This window comes from Theobroma cacao, chromosome 9 (assembly GCF_053813885.1).
Source record: "Theobroma cacao isolate CCN51 chromosome 9, ASM5381388v1, whole genome shotgun sequence".
In the NCBI taxonomy this organism is placed as follows: Eukaryota; Viridiplantae; Streptophyta; class Magnoliopsida; order Malvales; family Malvaceae; genus Theobroma; species Theobroma cacao.
The window spans coordinates 4,780,236-4,799,489 of record NC_142647.1 but is presented as its reverse complement, the minus strand read 5'-3'; the positions used below and the strand labels follow the sequence as shown (position 1 = coordinate 4,799,489).

General features: G+C 35.5%; 2 protein-coding genes across 4 annotated transcripts; one reads left to right on the top strand and one right to left on the bottom strand.

The window, feature by feature from the left end:
• The first annotated feature begins 1,252 nt into the window (after positions 1 to 1,252).
• LOC18588421 (myb-like transcription factor family protein) lies at positions 1,253 to 2,872 on the top strand. Its single transcript, XM_018126522.2, has 3 exons — positions 1,253 to 1,688; positions 2,037 to 2,233; positions 2,366 to 2,872. The coding sequence occupies exons 1-3, from the start codon at positions 1,388 to 1,390 to the stop codon at positions 2,636 to 2,638; spliced, it is 771 nt and encodes a 256-aa protein (XP_017982011.2). The 5' UTR covers positions 1,253 to 1,387; the 3' UTR covers positions 2,639 to 2,872.
• Positions 2,873 to 8,299: 5,427 nt separating this feature from the next.
• On the bottom strand, positions 8,300 to 17,336 carry KEA4 (K+ efflux antiporter 4). 3 transcript variants are annotated; one of them, XM_018128155.2, is made up of 20 exons: positions 16,897 to 17,335; positions 16,455 to 16,498; positions 15,903 to 15,961; positions 15,700 to 15,778; positions 15,477 to 15,538; positions 15,307 to 15,382; positions 15,072 to 15,146; positions 13,234 to 13,305; positions 13,070 to 13,153; positions 11,969 to 12,037; positions 11,696 to 11,773; positions 11,505 to 11,593; positions 11,308 to 11,404; positions 11,180 to 11,233; positions 10,864 to 10,959; positions 10,027 to 10,215; positions 9,860 to 9,937; positions 9,560 to 9,604; positions 9,068 to 9,157; positions 8,300 to 8,754 (listed from the first exon to the last, which is right to left on the bottom strand). In XM_018128155.2, exons 1-20 carry the CDS (start codon positions 17,111 to 17,113, stop codon positions 8,725 to 8,727), a joined length of 1,683 nt encoding a protein of 560 aa, XP_017983644.1. In that variant the 5' UTR covers positions 17,114 to 17,335; the 3' UTR covers positions 8,300 to 8,724. The 3 variants fall into 3 exon arrangements, 2 of the variants coding, with proteins under 2 accessions (XP_017983644.1, XP_007012870.2); XM_007012808.3 differs by having other exon boundaries at positions 8,300 to 8,912; positions 16,897 to 17,334; XR_016028429.1 differs by lacking the exons at positions 8,300 to 8,754; positions 9,068 to 9,157 and having other exon boundaries at positions 10,021 to 10,215; positions 16,897 to 17,336.
• Positions 17,337 to 19,254: the final 1,918 nt, after the last annotated feature.

Below are 19,254 nucleotides of genomic sequence, written 5' to 3'. Positions count from 1 at the left end.
GTTGCTAATTCCATTAGTGGCAAATGGTATCTTTGCCAAAGTCATGGGGCTGCAATCCCCCGGAAATTAAAGTCTTAATTATAATAGATGCGAAAGACAGAGATGTCAAACAGTTTTGAGATTGTCCTGTTTTCTATTCTTTTGTCTGCTACACAATTCCTTTGAACGAAGAAGAAGAAGAAGAAGAATTAGGGGAGACTTTAAATGGGAAGAAAATGTGAGTGTTGGCCGCCCAGTAAGCACGATTTCTACACAATATTATGAAAGAGTCAGCCATCCTGAGTAAAAGGGCAAAAGGGAACGTTTGATAATCATCTAATATTATGAGTTATTTCAGCAAATATTTGATCAATGGGTTCAACTATTTAGAAAAAAAGGAAAGAATGTCAATTTATTGCATTCTGGTAGTGTTAAAACTTTCAATCATTTTCTTCTGTCTTGACTTGTGAAAAAAAAAAAGAAAAAAATTCAGTGTCCCCACAGAACTTGGTGTAATAGAGCAGTTGAAACATTCAAAGGAAAGTATTTTTAAATGGGTTTAAATTCATTTCTGGATCCCTCGGCGTTGACAACAGGAGATTAGTTTTATTGAACCTCTCCCATGGATTTATGTTGGTTGATCAACATCAACTTTCAAACTTGTGATTTTCTATGATATTTCTTATCCCTTCTCTCAAGTCATCTAACTACCCACCTCCAAACTATTGGAGGATCCTGTCCCCTCCCCCCCCCCCCCACCCCCTCTGTCTCTCTCTTATATTTCTTGATTTATGTTTTTTTTCTTTTTGTTAGTTTAGAAATGAACATATGTATGCCAGTATTATTTGTGTAGTCAGTCTTCCAAGCGGGCCACGATGATGATTTAAATGTCAGGGCCCTGATTGGTGAAGCAATTGGAGGACATTTTGAGTAGGATGACAACTTCATCAACTCATTAATCGATCATTATGCGTATTTATGTGTATTTGTAGAGCGAGAGTTTGTCCAGTCCATCACAGTATATTGCTTAGGGTCCCAACTATACAATACGTAGCATGCTAACTAAATTCTCTCGAGGGAAAAAATAAGGAAAAAGAAAGATGCTCAGCATGAGATAATATTAGATAAGATTTCTAGAAGGAGAAGTGTGCTTGTATTTTCTTTTGTTTTGAACCCAAGTTGGAAAAATATCCAACAATAAACTATGTCCATCCAATCATCTGCTCTAGGTATGCCTCCATTTTCATAAACCCCACCTAGTTCCGTCATCATATATACCACCAAACATATCAGTTATTTGCTCTCTCTCTCTCTTTCTCTCTGTCTCTCTCTCTCTCTCTCTTTCCTTGAGTTTGTTATCTTGGGGTGTTGCTTGTGGTCTGAGAACTTGAGCTTTGTCTGGGAGGAAATGGGCAGGAAGTGCTCACATTGTGGAAACATAGGCCATAATTCAAGGACCTGCACCACTTATAGACGGGCTGCTGTTGGGGGACTCAGGCTCTTTGGTGTTCAACTTGACATATCTTCCTCTTCTGTTGCCATGAAGAAGAGTTTCAGCATGGATTGCTTGTCTTCAGCCTCCCCTTCATCTCCCTCTCCTTCTTCTTCTTTGTCTTCTTCTAGAGTTTCCATCGATGAAAATTCTGATAAAACTTCCATCGGTTATCTATCTGATGGTCTCATGGGTCGATCTCCGGAGAGGAAGAAGGGTTAGTTTTTAATCGCCTTTTATATTTACCAAGTCCAACTTTTAGGTTGTCCTTTTTCATCATCTTTGGCATCGGTTTCGGTTTATTATTATGTTGTTTATGTTCAAAAAATCATCTGCTAACCTGTTCTCACCACATTAATTTATTCAGCCTGTTGATTGACAAGAAATTTATCAATTACTACTAATATATGATGAGATATATATATTTTTTTTATCAAAGAAACTGATTAAAAAAGGAAGCATACAGTGCTTATAGTTATTAATTTTCTGTGTTCTGTTTGGGAAGATATTAGCGCCATAAATATGGTTAGAATAGCCAGAATGATTACATGGTTTGGATGTTTAGGAGTTCCATGGACAGAAGAGGAACACCGAATATTTCTACTTGGGCTGGAGAAGCTAGGGAAAGGAGACTGGAGAGGCATCTCCAGAAACTTTGTGACTACAAGAACTCCAACCCAAGTCGCAAGTCATGCTCAAAAGTATTTTCTTCGACAGGCAACTCTCAACAAGAAGAAGCGACGTTCCAGCCTATTTGACATGGTACGCATATATACTGCCTTGTTCAATTCTAGGTATTACCAGTTTGTTTTCCTTGTACATTCTAAAAATTCTTGATAACTATGAAATCATGCATCTCTGTAACGAGTTTACTTCTTGTTCTGAACATGACAGGTTAGAAGCAGTAGCATGGCTGGACCTCATGCCAACAGCTCTAACTCCAGGCCTGCTCATATAATTCCTCAATTAGGTTTGCATCATCATGCCATGTCCGTTAATCTGCAGCATGGATTCTCTGATTCCCAGACAGCAACATCAAATGCAGCACAATCCATCTCTAGAAATGTGGCGCCTGATCTGGAGCTCACGCTTGCCGCCCCAAGGCCTTTAGAAGAAAATAAGTCATCCCCAAGAACCCTCCTTATCAGACCTATTAGCGTTACTTGACAACTTTCCGAGGCTAGAAAACTGAAGAAATAACCATGTTGTCGTTGTTCAGGCTGATAAAGATGAAGGAACATAGTAGTTACTTTATTATTTATGGTATTTCCAGAGAGTAGTAAATATTTTTCTCAAATTAATATCCTTCCTGTTTATCCAGATTTAGGCAATCAGTTTTGTTAAAGATACAATTATGATAGTAGTTAATGATTATTAGTAGAATCTTCCTTTTATTCTTAATTTGTCCATCATTGCAGAACGTGAATTAGCCTGTTGCTGGCATTATACTCAGTTACTTTGATGGGCCTAAGCCAATTTTCTCACAGTTTTTGGTATGTGGAAAGATCCATGAAGTCGGAAATAGCAGCAAGTAATGAGAAACACTAACACATTATTGTACTAGTGAAACATAACAAAGGCATCTTCCTTCAGCACCTCCTCGAAAGGAGTCAGAATTTTCTTTTCAATGCCCATACCGAACCACCTCTATGTCTTCTTTTGTTCATTCTAAAATGGGGCCAAGAAGGTGATGATTTGCAATCGTGACAACTTCTCACTTCATTTTTGTGCTAGCTGTGTTAACAGCGACAGTTGTGGAAATGAACCAAAGTGATCATTGAAGATAAAGGCCATTTAGCTTCCTCTCTTTTAGCATTATAGAAATGTATAATGCTCGTGTGGCTAAAGGGAAAAGATAGGGAAAAGGAAAGAAAGAAATGGAATCTGACCATCTGGGATTGTAATGGTTGTGTTACGGTAATCAGATAGCAACTTTACCATTAAATTATTAAGTTAGAACATTTGCAACGTGTGTCGGTTGCTATAATGTGAGGGTTACCATGTATGACTTGGAGGACCAAAAAGGCTAGAAAATGGCATTAAAATTGTTCCAATGTTAGTCGAAATCTGATTTCAATAGCCAGCCCTCTGCTTCTTTATTTCCATTCCCTCTTTTACAAGAAAATTTTTGTTTCTTTCTTCTCCTCTTTACAGCTAGCCCATATGCCTCCTCTGCTTCCCTAGAAATTTATCAGCAAATGTTGATGAAGAGACAGCACTTTTTCATGAAAGGTATATTCATGGCACATGATAATTGACATTGGCGAATAAATACATAAGAAAAGACAAGGTATATCTTGTCCCAGCACGAAAACGGGACCATGCTATTGGCTTCTCCATAGATTGAAAATTCAGCCATCAGAAACATTAATCTGGAATTTGGGGGCCCCGTTCCTGGGTCCTACTCTTCTACCTAGGAGCAACATTGCTTGCCCAGACTTTGATCAAATTAGAGCAAATGCCTTGAGGACTAATTTAGATCCTGGCAATGCCACAAAGGCCTCGGATAATAGTCAAATCCTGAATTCGATTGACAGCTAATCCTCTTTCCTTGGGAAGCAAGTGATAACCTATTATACATTGCAAATTCTTCAACGACTTGAGCTGAATTATTACAGTAATGGAATTAATTACAGCCTGTCAAAAGGATCCTTTTTTGCTGCGAATTAGTACAACAGACCAGAAAGATTGAAACCCAAATTTCAATTCGGAAAAAGGAAAACCATGTTGACTGCTGACTTCTAAAAAATAGTCTACACTGGACACCCTCCAAAGACTTAAAATGTTTTGAAAGTTCAATGAAGATAGTATGTCTGTTAATTTTCAACCCATAAAATTCAACCTAGTAAGTTTCCAAGAGCTTGGACATCATTTAGAAATCCTCCAGTTTTGTTTGCATTGACTGTGGGACCAAGACCTTGGGATGGTGCATGCATATCATCGGATGGAAAAGACACCGATAAAATCTGTGCAAGGTAAGCAAGGGAACAAAAAAAAAATTGTGTGACTAGAAAACTGGCACCACGGCCAGGCAATTTTTGACTCCAGCTTTTAAAGATAAGGAAAACACGTAAGGAAACGAAGCTTGTCCACAAGCTTAAAAGCCTTGATATATCTATACATTATCACCTCGTAGCACTGGCATTGAATTTTGCCATTTATTTTGCTGCCGCATGGGAAACCACTGGAAATTAAGGATTGTACAGAAGGGGGACCTCTGTGTCTGGGAATCTTACTCTATATCTTCCCTCCCTCTGAACAAACTAATAAATGGTATATACGAAGGAAAAAAACAAGCCACCGAGATTCTTTCAGATACGTGGCTTCCTTAGCTCTCACTCACTCACTCCTGTCTGTCTGATGGATTGGTTTGTCCGAATTGAAATCCATATGATTCATCACATTTATGATTACTTTTAAGACACAGTGACCTTTCAACAAACAAGGCATGTTTTTATTTACTACCTGTAAACATCGATGAGGTGTCAGGTTCTTTGGAACCTTTTGCCTGCAAGCAACCTTTTTATACCCTACCCATGTGTGTTTTTAGGATGTTAATGCTTTATATGATAAAACCTTGATCTATATTATATAGATATAGATAATATATTCCCTGTATTTTAATGTTCCAAGATCTGCGATCTCACGGTTGTCACTATAGCTGCCATTGTCATAGCTTGACATTATTAGCACCTTTTTTTGTTTTGGTTCTATGCAATTCGCTGCACCATTCTATTCCTTATATTCCATTTCCAGCCATACGTGAATTCCCTCTTTAAGAGCTTCAACACCCATCTTTTCATTGCATAAATATATTATTAATGAATATATTTTAAGTATTACTCAGATTGTGACATAAAACCTAGTATAATAACTTTCAATTAACCATGATTACGGGAGTTGAATTAGTACAATTTTTTAGTACTAAAGCCAATTTTATTTTTCCGAATCAATTGTTCTTTTCATTAATTTCCCACTTGACTAATTGTCCTATAAAATAGTTACAAAACCTAGACTTTGACCATCCAATCAAACATAAAAAACTGTACTAGTATTGAATCAAAGCCTCTGAATTCTGAACTACTAGCTAGACGCACCAATCAAAGATTACAATTATTGAGCCTTAAGCCTGAATGTTTTTACTATTAGTTGATACTATACCTTGTGTCGCATTCCATTGGAAAATGTTCAATATATGAGAAATTAATGTACCAATAATGACACTAATGTTTTTTTTTTTTTGGAAGAAAATCTAATTACAGATGTAAGTGTCCTTTAGGTAAAAAGAGGGTGATTATAATAAAGATAAAACAAATCATTGGAAAAATGGCCATTTTCATTCGAATTTTTAATATAAATGTGGCATAGACTATAGGGTAGCATATATATATATATATAGGTTTGGTGGGTTCATTTGTAGTTATTTGTAACATGAAAACAAGTGGTTGGAAGTGAGTATATGTAAGAATTTGTTTGATATATATATATATTTACGGTGTTCCGTTCTTTTCAATTTAATTAATTAATTAATTAATTAATATTTTGTTCTTTTCAACTTGTTAAAAAAAAAAAGGGGAAAAAAACCTAGCTACATATAATTATGTAGTTAGTGTATAGCTTTGATCTTTACCAATATGGTGCGTTTTGATAGGTGGTTATTATGTCATGAATGTCATCTTCAAAAAGATTTATTTTTATTTCTTCTTTTAACTATTAGTTTTTACCTTATGTCACGAATGACATCAAGTTGCGAACCACGTTTTATACATGTTTGACAAGGTCCTAGTGGGACACATCTCATGCCTAAACTAAAGTAACTTTCAAATTTGATCACAAATATCTTAGCGAAAGTTACTAATAATATCAGGATATAATTAACTAATTAATTAATTAAGACCTCGCATATCCAAGAAATTACAGCACTATGGTTTTTTTTTTCAAGACAAATTAAGTAGATTTTTTATTAATTCATATATATATATATATATATATATATCTATAAATATGTTCTGAATAAATATTATATATATATACTTTTTACACAAGAAAGTAGTGGTCATATGGTAAAGGAAAACTTAATACAGGTTTTGAAGGATCAGTGTAATTCTGATTTGAGTATATATGAGTACATAGAATTACAAGTAATTACAACTACATTATTTGTATAAATTAATCTTGTGGTAAGAAGATATAGAAACCGAGTAATAAGTGAATCAATTGCGTTTGCCTTTGTATTATCTATTAGTAGTATTACATTGAGATGGAACTACACGAGGTTCGTTTGTATAAAGTTAGACGTTTCTTTCATAACTAGGCATCAGCTTTTCCTTAAAGGAAATGTGAGAGGGAAACGAACCAGACAAAAACAAACTTGGGAAACGAAAATTCCATATAAAACTCGTATTTTCATTAAAAAAAAATGTTGTCTGTGTGTGTGTGATGAAATGTACCACCAAACCATTAAGTAGCTTTGTCTTAATGGGTGTATGAACGTGTAAGAAAGCTCCACATATCCTTTTCAAACATATGACAAAAAATAAATAAATAAATAAAAACATTACTGTCAATTTTACCTACTCGAAGGCAAAATGATTTTGAAATTTTAATCATCACTTTTGTAATAAAGTGACATTAGAGCTAACTATATCATCTCTCCTTTTTCTTTTTCTTTTCATTTTTTTTTTATTTTTTATTTTTTATTTTTTGGTGTTTCTTTTCAAAGCAACTCGTGTTTGTTGTACCTTATTTACACCCCTCTGACACGCGACAATGTGGGAGAAACTGTAATTGCAAAGGCCCTCTGTCAAACGAAGACAAATGTAATTGCAAAAGGCCAAAAAATGGGGTGCCGAAACCAATATCCACGCCAAGGATATGATATAAAACATACCTAGTAAAATTACTAGGCAACTTAGGCTGTCAGAATGAAGCAAAGTTTGATTCCCTTACCTTTGTGGTTCGTTTATTCAAACTATGCTGTTCCATCGATTGCAAGAATTATTTCTTGAATGGTTTTTTTCCTTGTAGTAGTTTGTTGAAACAAAAGTCAAAGTCAACCATTTCACACAATAATTCACGGAGCAGAAAAAGAAATATATTAATGACGAATTATGACGTATATATAACTTCATAGTAAGCATCAATCCACAAAAATAATCCATAGGCTTGCATGGTCCGCTTAGTTCAACAATATCTATCTATATTCCAAAAAATTCCACCTACGACTCTTTGCGTAATTCAAAGCCCAATCAGCTCTGACATTAACCCCGAAGAAAAAAGACTTCTTAAATTCTGGTCAGTTCATGTGCAGATCCGCTGACAGGTTTGAAGTTTAAGCATCAAAATTACAAAAAGTTTTTCCCTGGATTTCATAATGTGAACAAGCTGACCTGCGCACACAAACGGATGTTGACCTACACATCCAGACAACTAGGAAAGTTTGGCCGGTGATTTGAATATTCTATGTTTTCTAGTGGAGTGTTTATTCAATCGGGGCTGGACTAAGTTTCCGTCCCTTAAATGACGATTCAGGATCTAAGAGTCAATTGTAGCCTTCCAGTCCCCTGCACATAACCACGTCCACACCTTGCGGACCATAGATGTTATCAAGATCTCTTCAGGCTGTTAGCATGCTACGAACCATGCGGACTGAGCAACTGGCAGAGGAAGGGAAGGAATATTAAAAGAGGTTCTCATATCTCCATTGTCATTTGTCACCTTTAATTCATAATCTTGCCTTGTGCTCCTCCTAAAAAACCAAGGTTGAGGCGGAGACAAAAGGTGCACAATCTTCCAATTTTCCGAGTCTGATACCATGAAAATGAACAATAAGTTACAAGCCTCGTCAAAGAATTTTAATATGCGAAACAAAATTTTAGTTTACAAGGTATGGTGTATCTACAGGAACAAAAACATGAATGGATACACTTGCGATTTTTAACCTGGCTACTTCACCCAGAATAACAAAAAACTGAAATAAAACAAATAAACCAATCAATTGAAGTGGGGAAAAGGGAAAAAAAATTGAAATGAATTACATTACAAAATTGACGCTATATTACAAAGGTCATCTGGGAAATTTTAAATGTGATGACCTGAACCAATATTAGAATGTGTCGGCATGATGATCATATATATATTGCTGTTCATATCTCGGGGCTGGCTGTTATTTGTACAGTCTTGCTTCGTCAGAAATTCACATTGGTAGCGGGCAAACATATCAAGAGCCTTGCAATGGAAAAGAACCTGTTCACTCAGTCAACTTCCTTTGCACTTTTAAGCACCTGTCCTCCAGAGTATAAGAACCCCATCAGGTAAAGGCTTGAAATTTGCATTTTTCTGGTTCATGTTTTATTTAATATCATGAATCATGGGAGCCTTGGACCATCAAAGTAATACGCTTAGCACTGTCTGCGCGAAGGCTATCTCCTTTAAAACCAATCTGGGAGGAGAAATCATATTCAACATAACCTCAAAACACTCGTTCTAGCAAGAATTAGGCAAAAGTTTAAAAGATGGCAATCTTCTCCTGGGTGATCTCTTATCAACATTTTACCATTATACCATCAAGTTTATCTTCAAAGGTAGATTGATTACCTCGCTAGGACCATCAGGGGGGAACCACCGCAAGAGCACACCAAGATGAACAACAGCTGGAATCAGCTTGAAAAGCAATGGAGTAGTCACCTGCATGGTTATTTGATGAGCACAATTTGAAATCTAAATAGAATTTCAGTTCAGTGTCTTACAGTAGAATGCAATTTTAACAATGAAATAACTTCATGAAATTGGCTAGTTGCAGCAAAATTGGGTACTTTAAAAGTAAAATTTCCATTCTGATCATAAAATGCTTAAACCAGTTGCATCATTTCTGATAGAATATTGTTCTTGAGAGTTGAAGCTATAAACGGAAAAGCAACTGCAGCAAGACTTTATTGCAGTTGCATTGGTTCAAACTGCCGTCCAGTTGCATGCTCACTACTCACTCAGAATAATAAGACCACGGAGAATCTCACATGTCTTTTCTTTCTCTTTTTTTTCTTGAAGGGAATATAATGCAAAACATCAGCAAGGCCATGGTTCACATACCAAACTAAGAGCTGTTGTGCCCAGAAGTAGCAGATATAGTTTGCCCTGCAGCAGCAAAAAAAAATTCAGCAATATTGTCGAGTCAAGAAGCCACAGAAAAAGAATACTCATTTTCAGATGAAAACTCATACTGCACTTAACAACACTTCTAAATTAAGTAAATTCATTGGTTAGATAAATTTGGGGGACACCTGCAATCAAATTGTGAGAGGAAGTTGGCGGTTGAAGAGAGAATGAGAGTCAGTCACATGGACAGTAGTAACATCAATTAAACGAAGATTAAAGCAATGGAGTACAAACCTCAACTAGATGAAGATTAGAAGCACGACTCAGAAGAACAAAAGCAAATTCCCCAATTTGAGCCAAAGACATCCCAACCTACAACATTAAGTTGAAAGGAACTAAGGCCCCTGTACCGAATGATGTCAAAATGAATACAATTTGCAAGTAGTATGCTCAACTCATACAAGAAGCGAAGTTTTGTTGCTGTATCTAAATCCCTTGACAACTGCAGCAACTACTACTGTTTTAATAACAATCACCAATATTACAGCTGCCAGCAATATATCAACATGATTCCAAAGGAAATGCACATGAATTAGCATCCCAATGCTGGCAAGGAAAAGAGCGGCAAAGAAATTGCGAATGGGCTCAACCTGTATATAAGAGAGAGAAATCAAAAGACAGAATTTCATTGTTAATCAGAAGTATCAATAAGGAAGCAATGCATAACAGGGCAAGAACACTGCAATTGCATCCTCCCTTGTATCAGTTCTAGAGTACTACCAACAAAAATGAATAAAGAAAGTTCACATATTAGTGTACTCAAATTCAAAAATTACAGCTCTCAAACAAGCATCATATTTCATAAACCAAATTAAACTAAGGAAAACAAACTCCGGTAAGCATAAAATACCAACTAAAATCCCTAAAAGCCACACCAGGATGCCTACAGTAGTGCCTAATGGACACAAGACTTTGCAAACTGCACAACTAGTACAGGCAGGACCATGAATTACCTTTCTACAAGAACCACTTATCTTACACATTCAGAATCAGTGATTGCATTTAGCTGATTCAATAACATTAACACTGATAGCTCAGTCTGGAAAGGGATTCCAATATTAACTGTAACTGTGTACAGGATGGTCAATAAAGGACATTAACCAATTATTAGATTATACATAAATGTACCTCCAAATGCAAAACACTTAATTATAAACAAGACGATAAAAGCATAACAAAACTACGAAAGTGATAAGGCACTAAAAGTTCAAGACAGGGTACACAACTAAAAATCTTACTTGTTCAAGTGTATGCTGACCCAGATCAGTGGTTGATATCATCACTCCCGCAGCAAACGAACCCAACTCAAGGCTTAAACCCAGCTTATCACTACACTGGAGCATCATAACAAGCTATGTTATGTACATACATATATATACATGAAGAAATAAGTTGCTCAGTAAATGAAAAGGAACGTGGGTCTTATTTGTTAGAAAAGAAAAAAAGTTGCAAGAATAAGCAACTATAAATAGTGCAGCAACCTTCTGATGTTTATGTTGTAATGAAATGCATAAGTTAATCACAATGTAAGAAGTAAGAAGGAAATGAGCAAACCCAAGCAACAAGCAGGCAAAATGCCACCGATGCCAACTGATATAGCTCATTAGTCTGCACAAATAAACATTTGCATATCAATAAATGTCTACATAGACAAAAGAGCTGAACCAAATAATACACATTACCTGTGATGATAGGCTTATCATGAGCTTAAGAAACCATGGCACACAAGTCCTAGATAATATTGTCAAAATGACCAGAAATGTGATCAACACCACCAAACTGAGAATTGAATGAGAATGTATCATCAGAAGCCTACAAATTGATGATCTTTGCCTCCACTGCATCAAAGAGAGATGATCCTATAGAATTTTTCACTTACGATTTAGTCATGGATAATACTCCTTGAAGGATGCCAGAACTGCCACCTAGAACTGGAAGTAAAGCAAACAACAAACCCACAGCACAGTCCTGCCAACCCATGATAGTTCAAAACTTCATACTAGCCAAGTATCTATGCACAAGTGAACTACATATATTTTTAACTGCTATGATGACCAAGAAAATAAATACCTGAAGGATGAGAGTTCCAATTGTAACCTGACCATGAAGGGCACTTATACTGTTTCTTTCCATCAAAAATTTCAAAACCTGGAACCATAAAAGACAAACTAGTAACTAGTTCTACATGCAAGCAAATGTTTGTAAAGCAATCCTCAAACAAGCATGTTCTCTATCCAAACTGACATAGACTATCCTACCAGCTCATTATTCATTCAACTGTAACATGCTAAAATTTTTCACCTATCCAAGTTCTCAGTCAATACACAGTTCATAGAGGTTTACCACTGCTGTAGAAGACATAGACAGGAATGCACCAACAAATACCCCCTCTGAAGGTTTACCTCCACATAACTGCAAAAAGCATGTAGCTGCATCCATCAAAAACTCATAGCTATAATAATCTGAATAAAGGGAAAGGAAAATACTGTACCACTAGTGAAGGAAGAAAAGAAAGAAAAGAAAAACAGCATTAACTTCTCTAATAAAAGAACCAGCACCTTAATCCACATGCCTAATTGAACAAACAAATGAATAGTTCCCGGCCCAACTGATTAATAAAAGCACATAATATTGCCTGAGCCCCAAACAACCACCAGACAATGCTCACTTAGGCCAGATGGCCTAGAAGTCTAATACGCAAATGATATATCATAATATTAAAAAAACAGATCATTCACAGATTCTGAAGTTAAATGTTGGAATCATATGACCAACACCTCATTTTTGTGCAAATACCACTAATGTCAATACAAAACAACCATGAAGATGGAAACTAGAGAGACCAATACTTCAAGCCAAGTTAACCCCATGGGCATATGTTAATCCGTTACACATGGTGCCGGGTGAACACCAAACCTGTAGTATTCTTAGCACCCATTAAATCAAACAATAGCAAGCAGCATAATTCAAGACTTATGCGGAAGACTGGCATGTGGTCAGTTAAATGTTGCAGATTGAAATCTAACATGTGATAGACTGATAGAGAAAACTATTTGGCGTACAAGTTAGAGAGAAAAGTGAAAAGAAAAATTTAATGGAGAAAGACACATGCAAGGGATATAGATATGAGTCACACGAGCCATGACTACCTAAAAGAAAAGCTTTATTTATCATATGCAGTATGATGAGGGCAAGGATCATTGACCTTGATGTATGAAATTTAAGAAGTTCAATTAAGGATATGAACCCATTAATTGTCAATTTATGTGTAAAAAATATTCAGTAGCCTCTCAAGAATACAATTAAAATCTTAATTCTTTGTTGGGTACAAATTATTAACCTTACATAATAAAATTCAGAATCCAAGAAATTCAAAGGTTTTATGCCCTAAGGCTTTATATATCAAACATTTATATAAAATAATTCTAACAATATGAGACATACCGAGACAGTTATACCACACAAGCACATGAATAGAAAAATTTGGAGAAGACCTCCAAGAACAGCGACTGCTCGAACAACGCGAAGCTGCAAGAATTTTTACAAGACGAGGATTATCGATCGGAGGAATGAATCTAATAGGGAAAGTACCAAGGCAACAAGAAAACCTTTGTTGTAGAAAACTCCAAGCCTAATGCAAAAAGAAGAAAGATCACACCAAATTGAGCCACTGTTTCAACCTGAATGAACGTACCAATAAAAATATGAAAATAGAAAGCGAAATTATTTAAAAATAAAAACGGAAAAGCAATACTATACAAATTTATAAGCTTCTATCACCACCTCAGTTTCCATCAACAAACATCAATGGAGAATTAATAAAACTGTTTTACTTGCTACAGCAGCACAAGAAATAGCACGTGCATTACCATTTTAATGCATATAAATACATTTCTTGGCCTGGTTCTCTTTCTAGCAACATATTGCATGCAGGGAAATATCAACCTAGTAGAAACTAAGGAGAATTATATCTTAATCAAAATGAAATTTAAAAATATTACATAACATCCGCTGAAAGCAAGGGTATTTGGGTGAATTCTTGCATTAATAAGTAAATATCATAGTTGTGCACTATACCACATCATACTCATAGGCTTTTAGTTAGTTCACATATGAAAGTGTAGCTATGCATCTGCACAAGTATTTCTACTTATTATAACAAATAGCCTAGGAGTCATATTCAGTCAGTATCATGATTTTTAAAATGTCTAAAATGAGTTTTGAGTCTTATCCTACGTTGCTCGGGCTCAGCTATGAGTGCCGGGTGTGTGTACGCATGTAGTGTCTAACATGCCAATTACATGGAATCGAAGACACGAGGAAACAACTGTAAAGGTCTGAAACAAGGATACAGGTGCAGTGCTCATTGTTCAAATTATTATATTAAGATGGTTAATATTACTCTCCTGGTGTTTTAACTTTCTATTTTTTATTTTTTTTTTGAAGAGAAGATGTGTTATTAGTGTCTTGGTTTTAAGTCTTAAAAGAAAGCAAAATCATACAGGCAATCAACCTCCTTGTCACCCTGTATAAATAATTGAAGTCCAATTATCTTAATTGCCCTGAAGGATGCAAACCCAAGCAAAATGAAGCATAATGGGCCAAAAAATAAAAAGAAAAATAAGCTGGCGCAAATGACAAGGTGAAATGTAGAGCACGTGATTGAATTTAAACTTTTAAGTTTTAACTTTTATAATCACAAATCCCATCTGTAAAATATAGAGACCCCAAAATTTTCAATTATTTTCTCTCCATTTTCTTCTTTGTTTCTCGATGTTTCTCTTTTTTGTACTCTTCCTTCTTTGAGTTTGAGTCATTCTGTACCGATTTAACCACTTTCTTCAGTCTTTCTTCGCTATCTCAGTTTTTCAACATCCTTTTCCTCTTCTTGTTCTTCATGCTTCGTCTCCTAATTTCCCTAATCAATGATAAATAGTATCCTGATTGTTGCGAGGGATGAAGATTTTACAATAATTGAAAGTAAAAATGTGAGGAAAGTGGAGAAGAAAATTTTGGTTAGGGTAGCAATCTGGTCCAATTTGGTTAGATAATCCTGGAAAATCAAACAGATCCCATACCCAGGTCAGTGTCAAGTTCTGTCAACACGAGTACTCATGGCGAGTCTGAGCAACAAAGATCTTATCTAACTCATTAACCAACTCTCCCAAAAACCCATTTTTCTCTTTCCTTTTAGTGATTTAATACAGAGAATAATCACCATCCCTGGGATCCAATGCTTAAAATACACCCCCCTCCAAAACAAAAAAGGATTTGATTCCTGGTAGGAAGGAGATTCAGATATCCTGCTTCATTCTGGTAACCAATTTGAACCTCACGTTACATATCTTGACGTCCAATACACCAGTGAATAAATCTAAAGATTATTAGCACTTATTAAGCTAAAGATAAGTCAACTGGCAGCTAGCATAAAGCAAAAGCAACATACCTGCACCATTTCCCCAACAAAGCTAAACCCACCAGGCCCAATAAGAGATCCTGCGAGTAGATATCCAGTAATAACCTGAAATTTCAAAATGTAAGTATAAAATGCTCCTTTAGGGAAGGCCTATCACTGCGAATCAAAAATAAGATTTACAAAGCTTCAAGTAGAGACAGAGAATGAATCTAGCAAGCAGCACAATATTGGAATAAAGACATAAAAGGTACAGTAGCAGTCTAACCGGTTGCCCAGCACAAGCAAAAGCAATGCCACCACATGTTGCGGAGACAATGACAACTACCAGATCTGATATCAATCTGCACAAAGCAATTTTGAACAATCAAAAAGTTGTTTCCATTACAATAGTATGGCGTCAAAACTAAATAACAAAATATATATTAAAAGGATAACCTTAAGTCTAGTTGTAGAACAGGATACTTTGACTTTGGGTTGGATATTATAAAGACATTGTCCTGAAAAGAAATATCCCAGCATGATCAACAATTTGTCTACTTTACATATAACTACACCAAATATACATTTGCTTGAAGCACCAATATCATAATCAATATAAACACTGAAGCAAATTGTCAACTAGATAGAAGTTTCCAGAGACAACAATTTCTGGACATACATTTTGATCTATTAAGGTTGGCGCATCTTCTCCTCGATTTTCATTATCCAAATGGAAAACATCATGGAGCTGAAATGACCTGACATAGGGCTCAAAAAAAACGTAAGCTGTCATTGAAAGTGGGTTAGTGAAGCGTACAATATCAGAAGAGGTAGTCCTATCATGTTAAATGAGTTGTTATCAAAGAAAAATTAATCACTTACTTCTCTTCCTTGGATTCATTTTTCTTGGGCTTAACTCTAGCAACAGTTTCCAAGACAGCCTGACAAAAATAAACAAATTCTATTCTCACCGCCCAGACCAAGAGTTTCTTTAATACTCAACAGAAAATGTCATAAACAGACAAGTATTTAAAGTTCAATCAACAAAATATATTTCATTTTCCATAACCAGAAAAAACCCTTATGTTTATTGCAAGAGTGGACCTCCATCGTTTTTCTGGGGTTGAAACTAGAACAGATATTGTCCAAATTATAACTAATCCTAAAAACAATAGTGAATAATATCTGGTCCAAGAATTTTCTTTTTGTTTTTTATTCATGTTCAAGGTTATCTAACCACTAAAACTGACTAATCTGAGTGCAATTTAACAGCAGCCAACTACCTAAAACATTTCTTCACAATCCTATGTTGAGAGTACACACCATGCAACAAAAGAATTCCCAATGTTGAGTGCTTGACATGAGCACATAATCACTTTCAAACTAAAAGGTCATTGAAAATGAATAAAAATTTTAAAGAATGCTACTACCAACCTGCTTCCCCGCAACACTATTATTGAAACTACCAGGATCAGTGGCTGCAAAAGCAAACACTAATAAGAATTCCAATAATTGGAACTAAAAAATAGAGGAATTCAACGAGGCCCAATAAGCTTTCTATTTTATAACTTATAACAAAAGAAAAAAAAAAAGGCATTTCAATTTTCAATTCTCATTTTTCGTTGCAATTGAAAGTACTTAGACGCATGCTCAAATGCTCACAAATTTCCCTAAATAAAACAGCACACAAATGAACGAGAAATAATATAAATAGTAAATATTAAAACAATTAAATAGAAAACACAAAATTAAGCGAAATTGAGTGAAATAAGAGCTGATCCAAAATCTTCAAAACCCTACCTTAACCACCATTGTTAAAAAACAAAATGCAGATGGAAAAAGAGAGACTGAACAGGCGTTCAGATCTAGTACGGACCTTCATTTTGGTCAGTGTCATTGAACTCCTTCTCAAGAGCGCGATCGATCATGTCGGCGAAACTATCCTCTTTGGATCTCGGGTCTGAGGCATTGGACATGGCAGCAGTGACATTGATCTCGGCCGCCGACTCGGAATCGGTTTCAATGGTGGCGACGGAAGCGAAGAATACGAAGAGATCGCAAATGAAGAAGAGAGCCACGAGTCTCCTTCTCATTGCAGAGGTTTTAGTGAGAGAAAAATAGAAAACCTAGAGAGAAAAAAGGTCAATGGAAAGGTGCGTAGAATAGCTGGTGCGTAAGTTAGCAAAACGAAGAGTAAGTGTTGGATTTGCGCCTTTCGGCTCTTTTCCTCTTCTCTCTCTGGTTTGTGGAGAACGAGAGGGAAAAAACGTTTGTTAGCTTGGAAATGGAGGTTGAGTAAAAGTACAAAAACGTCCTTTAACTTGAGATAGTGTACTCACATATATCAGGTGCTGATCCTACTCCTACGCGCTAGAATATTTCGCGTGTGAAGAACGCCACATTTTGAAGATTGCGCCGTTAACATTGGCCATAAAAAAATTGGAATTCCAAAAAAGGAATTGCACAACCAAATTGGTTGGGCCTTGGTTTTCACGCTCCCCCAAAGAGAAGCTGGAATTTGTTCGGGACAAGACTGTATAATGTGTATGGACTCATGGAAGCCGATAGTCTAGAGGTGCCACAGTTGGCCCTCCAAGCCCGTATATCAGATATATCTGGGTCGGGTTGGGACATTTCTTCAGGCCCAAATCTGGTTTGGGATATTCCTAAGAAGTATATTTAAACCAAAATTAAAGAATGGAAGATAAAGTTAAAATAACTATCTATATTTGTTTATTATTTACTTATCAAGTACCCAAAATAATCAATTTGACGCTGAGGTGTTGTAAAGACATATGAATATTATAAAAGACACCAATCGTGATAATGTTGAAAACCTCACTAAGATGAATCACCAATCTTGGCAAGGTTAAAAACCTCATTAAAGTGAAAAATAGTCAAAATCTCACTTTGGTCGTTTAGGCTAAAGATACTAAAAACATCTTACTCTTTAAAAAGAGTTAAGAGAAATAAGCACTCATGCTTAAGAAAATATTATTTATTAACTCTCAACTTGAATATCTCATAACTAAGCTTAAGGGTTCTATTTATAGTATTATAGGCTCACATCCTAATAAAACTCTATTTTTAGTTGCCAAATACAATTGGAATAATTAACAAGAGATTTAGATAAAATAGGTATTCTATTTCTAAATAGAACATGACTATCCTAATCAAATACTAATTCTTAAAAATATTAAAATCTCAATAAAAATAAGAAAAGAATCATAATCTAAATAGAATAAAGAAAATAAACTCCTAAATCAACTAAAATTAGCAAAAACTAAATTAAATAAAATACAATCCTAGATGCTCCTGCATCAGTCTCCTGAGGTCAGAAAAACTCAGCTCTAACGAGTAGGCCTTGACAAACTCCTCGTAGATGTCTGGATCCACATATTGTCATGGTCCACACCAACCATTTATATAATTCATCCATTGTTTTGAATGTTGTCTTCCATTCATCTTTAAGTCGCATTCTAATTTGATGATAGCCACTAAGCATATCGATTTTCAAAAACACCCTAGAACCAATGAGTTGATCAAGTATGTCATCCAATCGAGGAATAGGAAAATCATACTTGACTATGATCTTGTTTACGACATGGTTGTCCACACATCTTCTCAATAAGTTTCCCATACTTTTGTTGACTAATTTTGTTTGACCATGCTTGGATAAGGGTGAAGATATTTCATTCTCTTTATAGACTAATAAGAAACATAAATGGTTTAACTCACAATAAGCTTTGTTTAAGCCAGACACAGTGATGAGTGCTTTATCTTCTTCTTGTCTTTTTGGGCGGTTTTCTAGCTTTAATGGAGTCAATATAATTTTTACTTCATCCTTTATGAAGGAATAAGTATTATTGTATCTATCATGATGAGCTCGACAATCATTTTGCCATTGACATCCCAACAACAGGTGGCATGCGTCCATCAGCATAATAGCACACCAAATTTCATCTTGATACTTATTTCCAATAGAGAACTGAACACAACTACGCTTCATTACCTTAACTTTGTTTCCTTTTCTCAACCATTGTAGCTTGTAAGGATAAAGATGTACTTCAGTTTGAAGTTTCAACTTTTCCACCATGTAATTGGTAACAACATTCTCACAACTTCCACTATCAATAATGACATTACAAACCTTCCTTTGGGATGTGCACCTTGTATAGAATATGTTGTGATGAAGCCAACTTTCATCTTCAGTTATCATAATAGTATTGAGGTT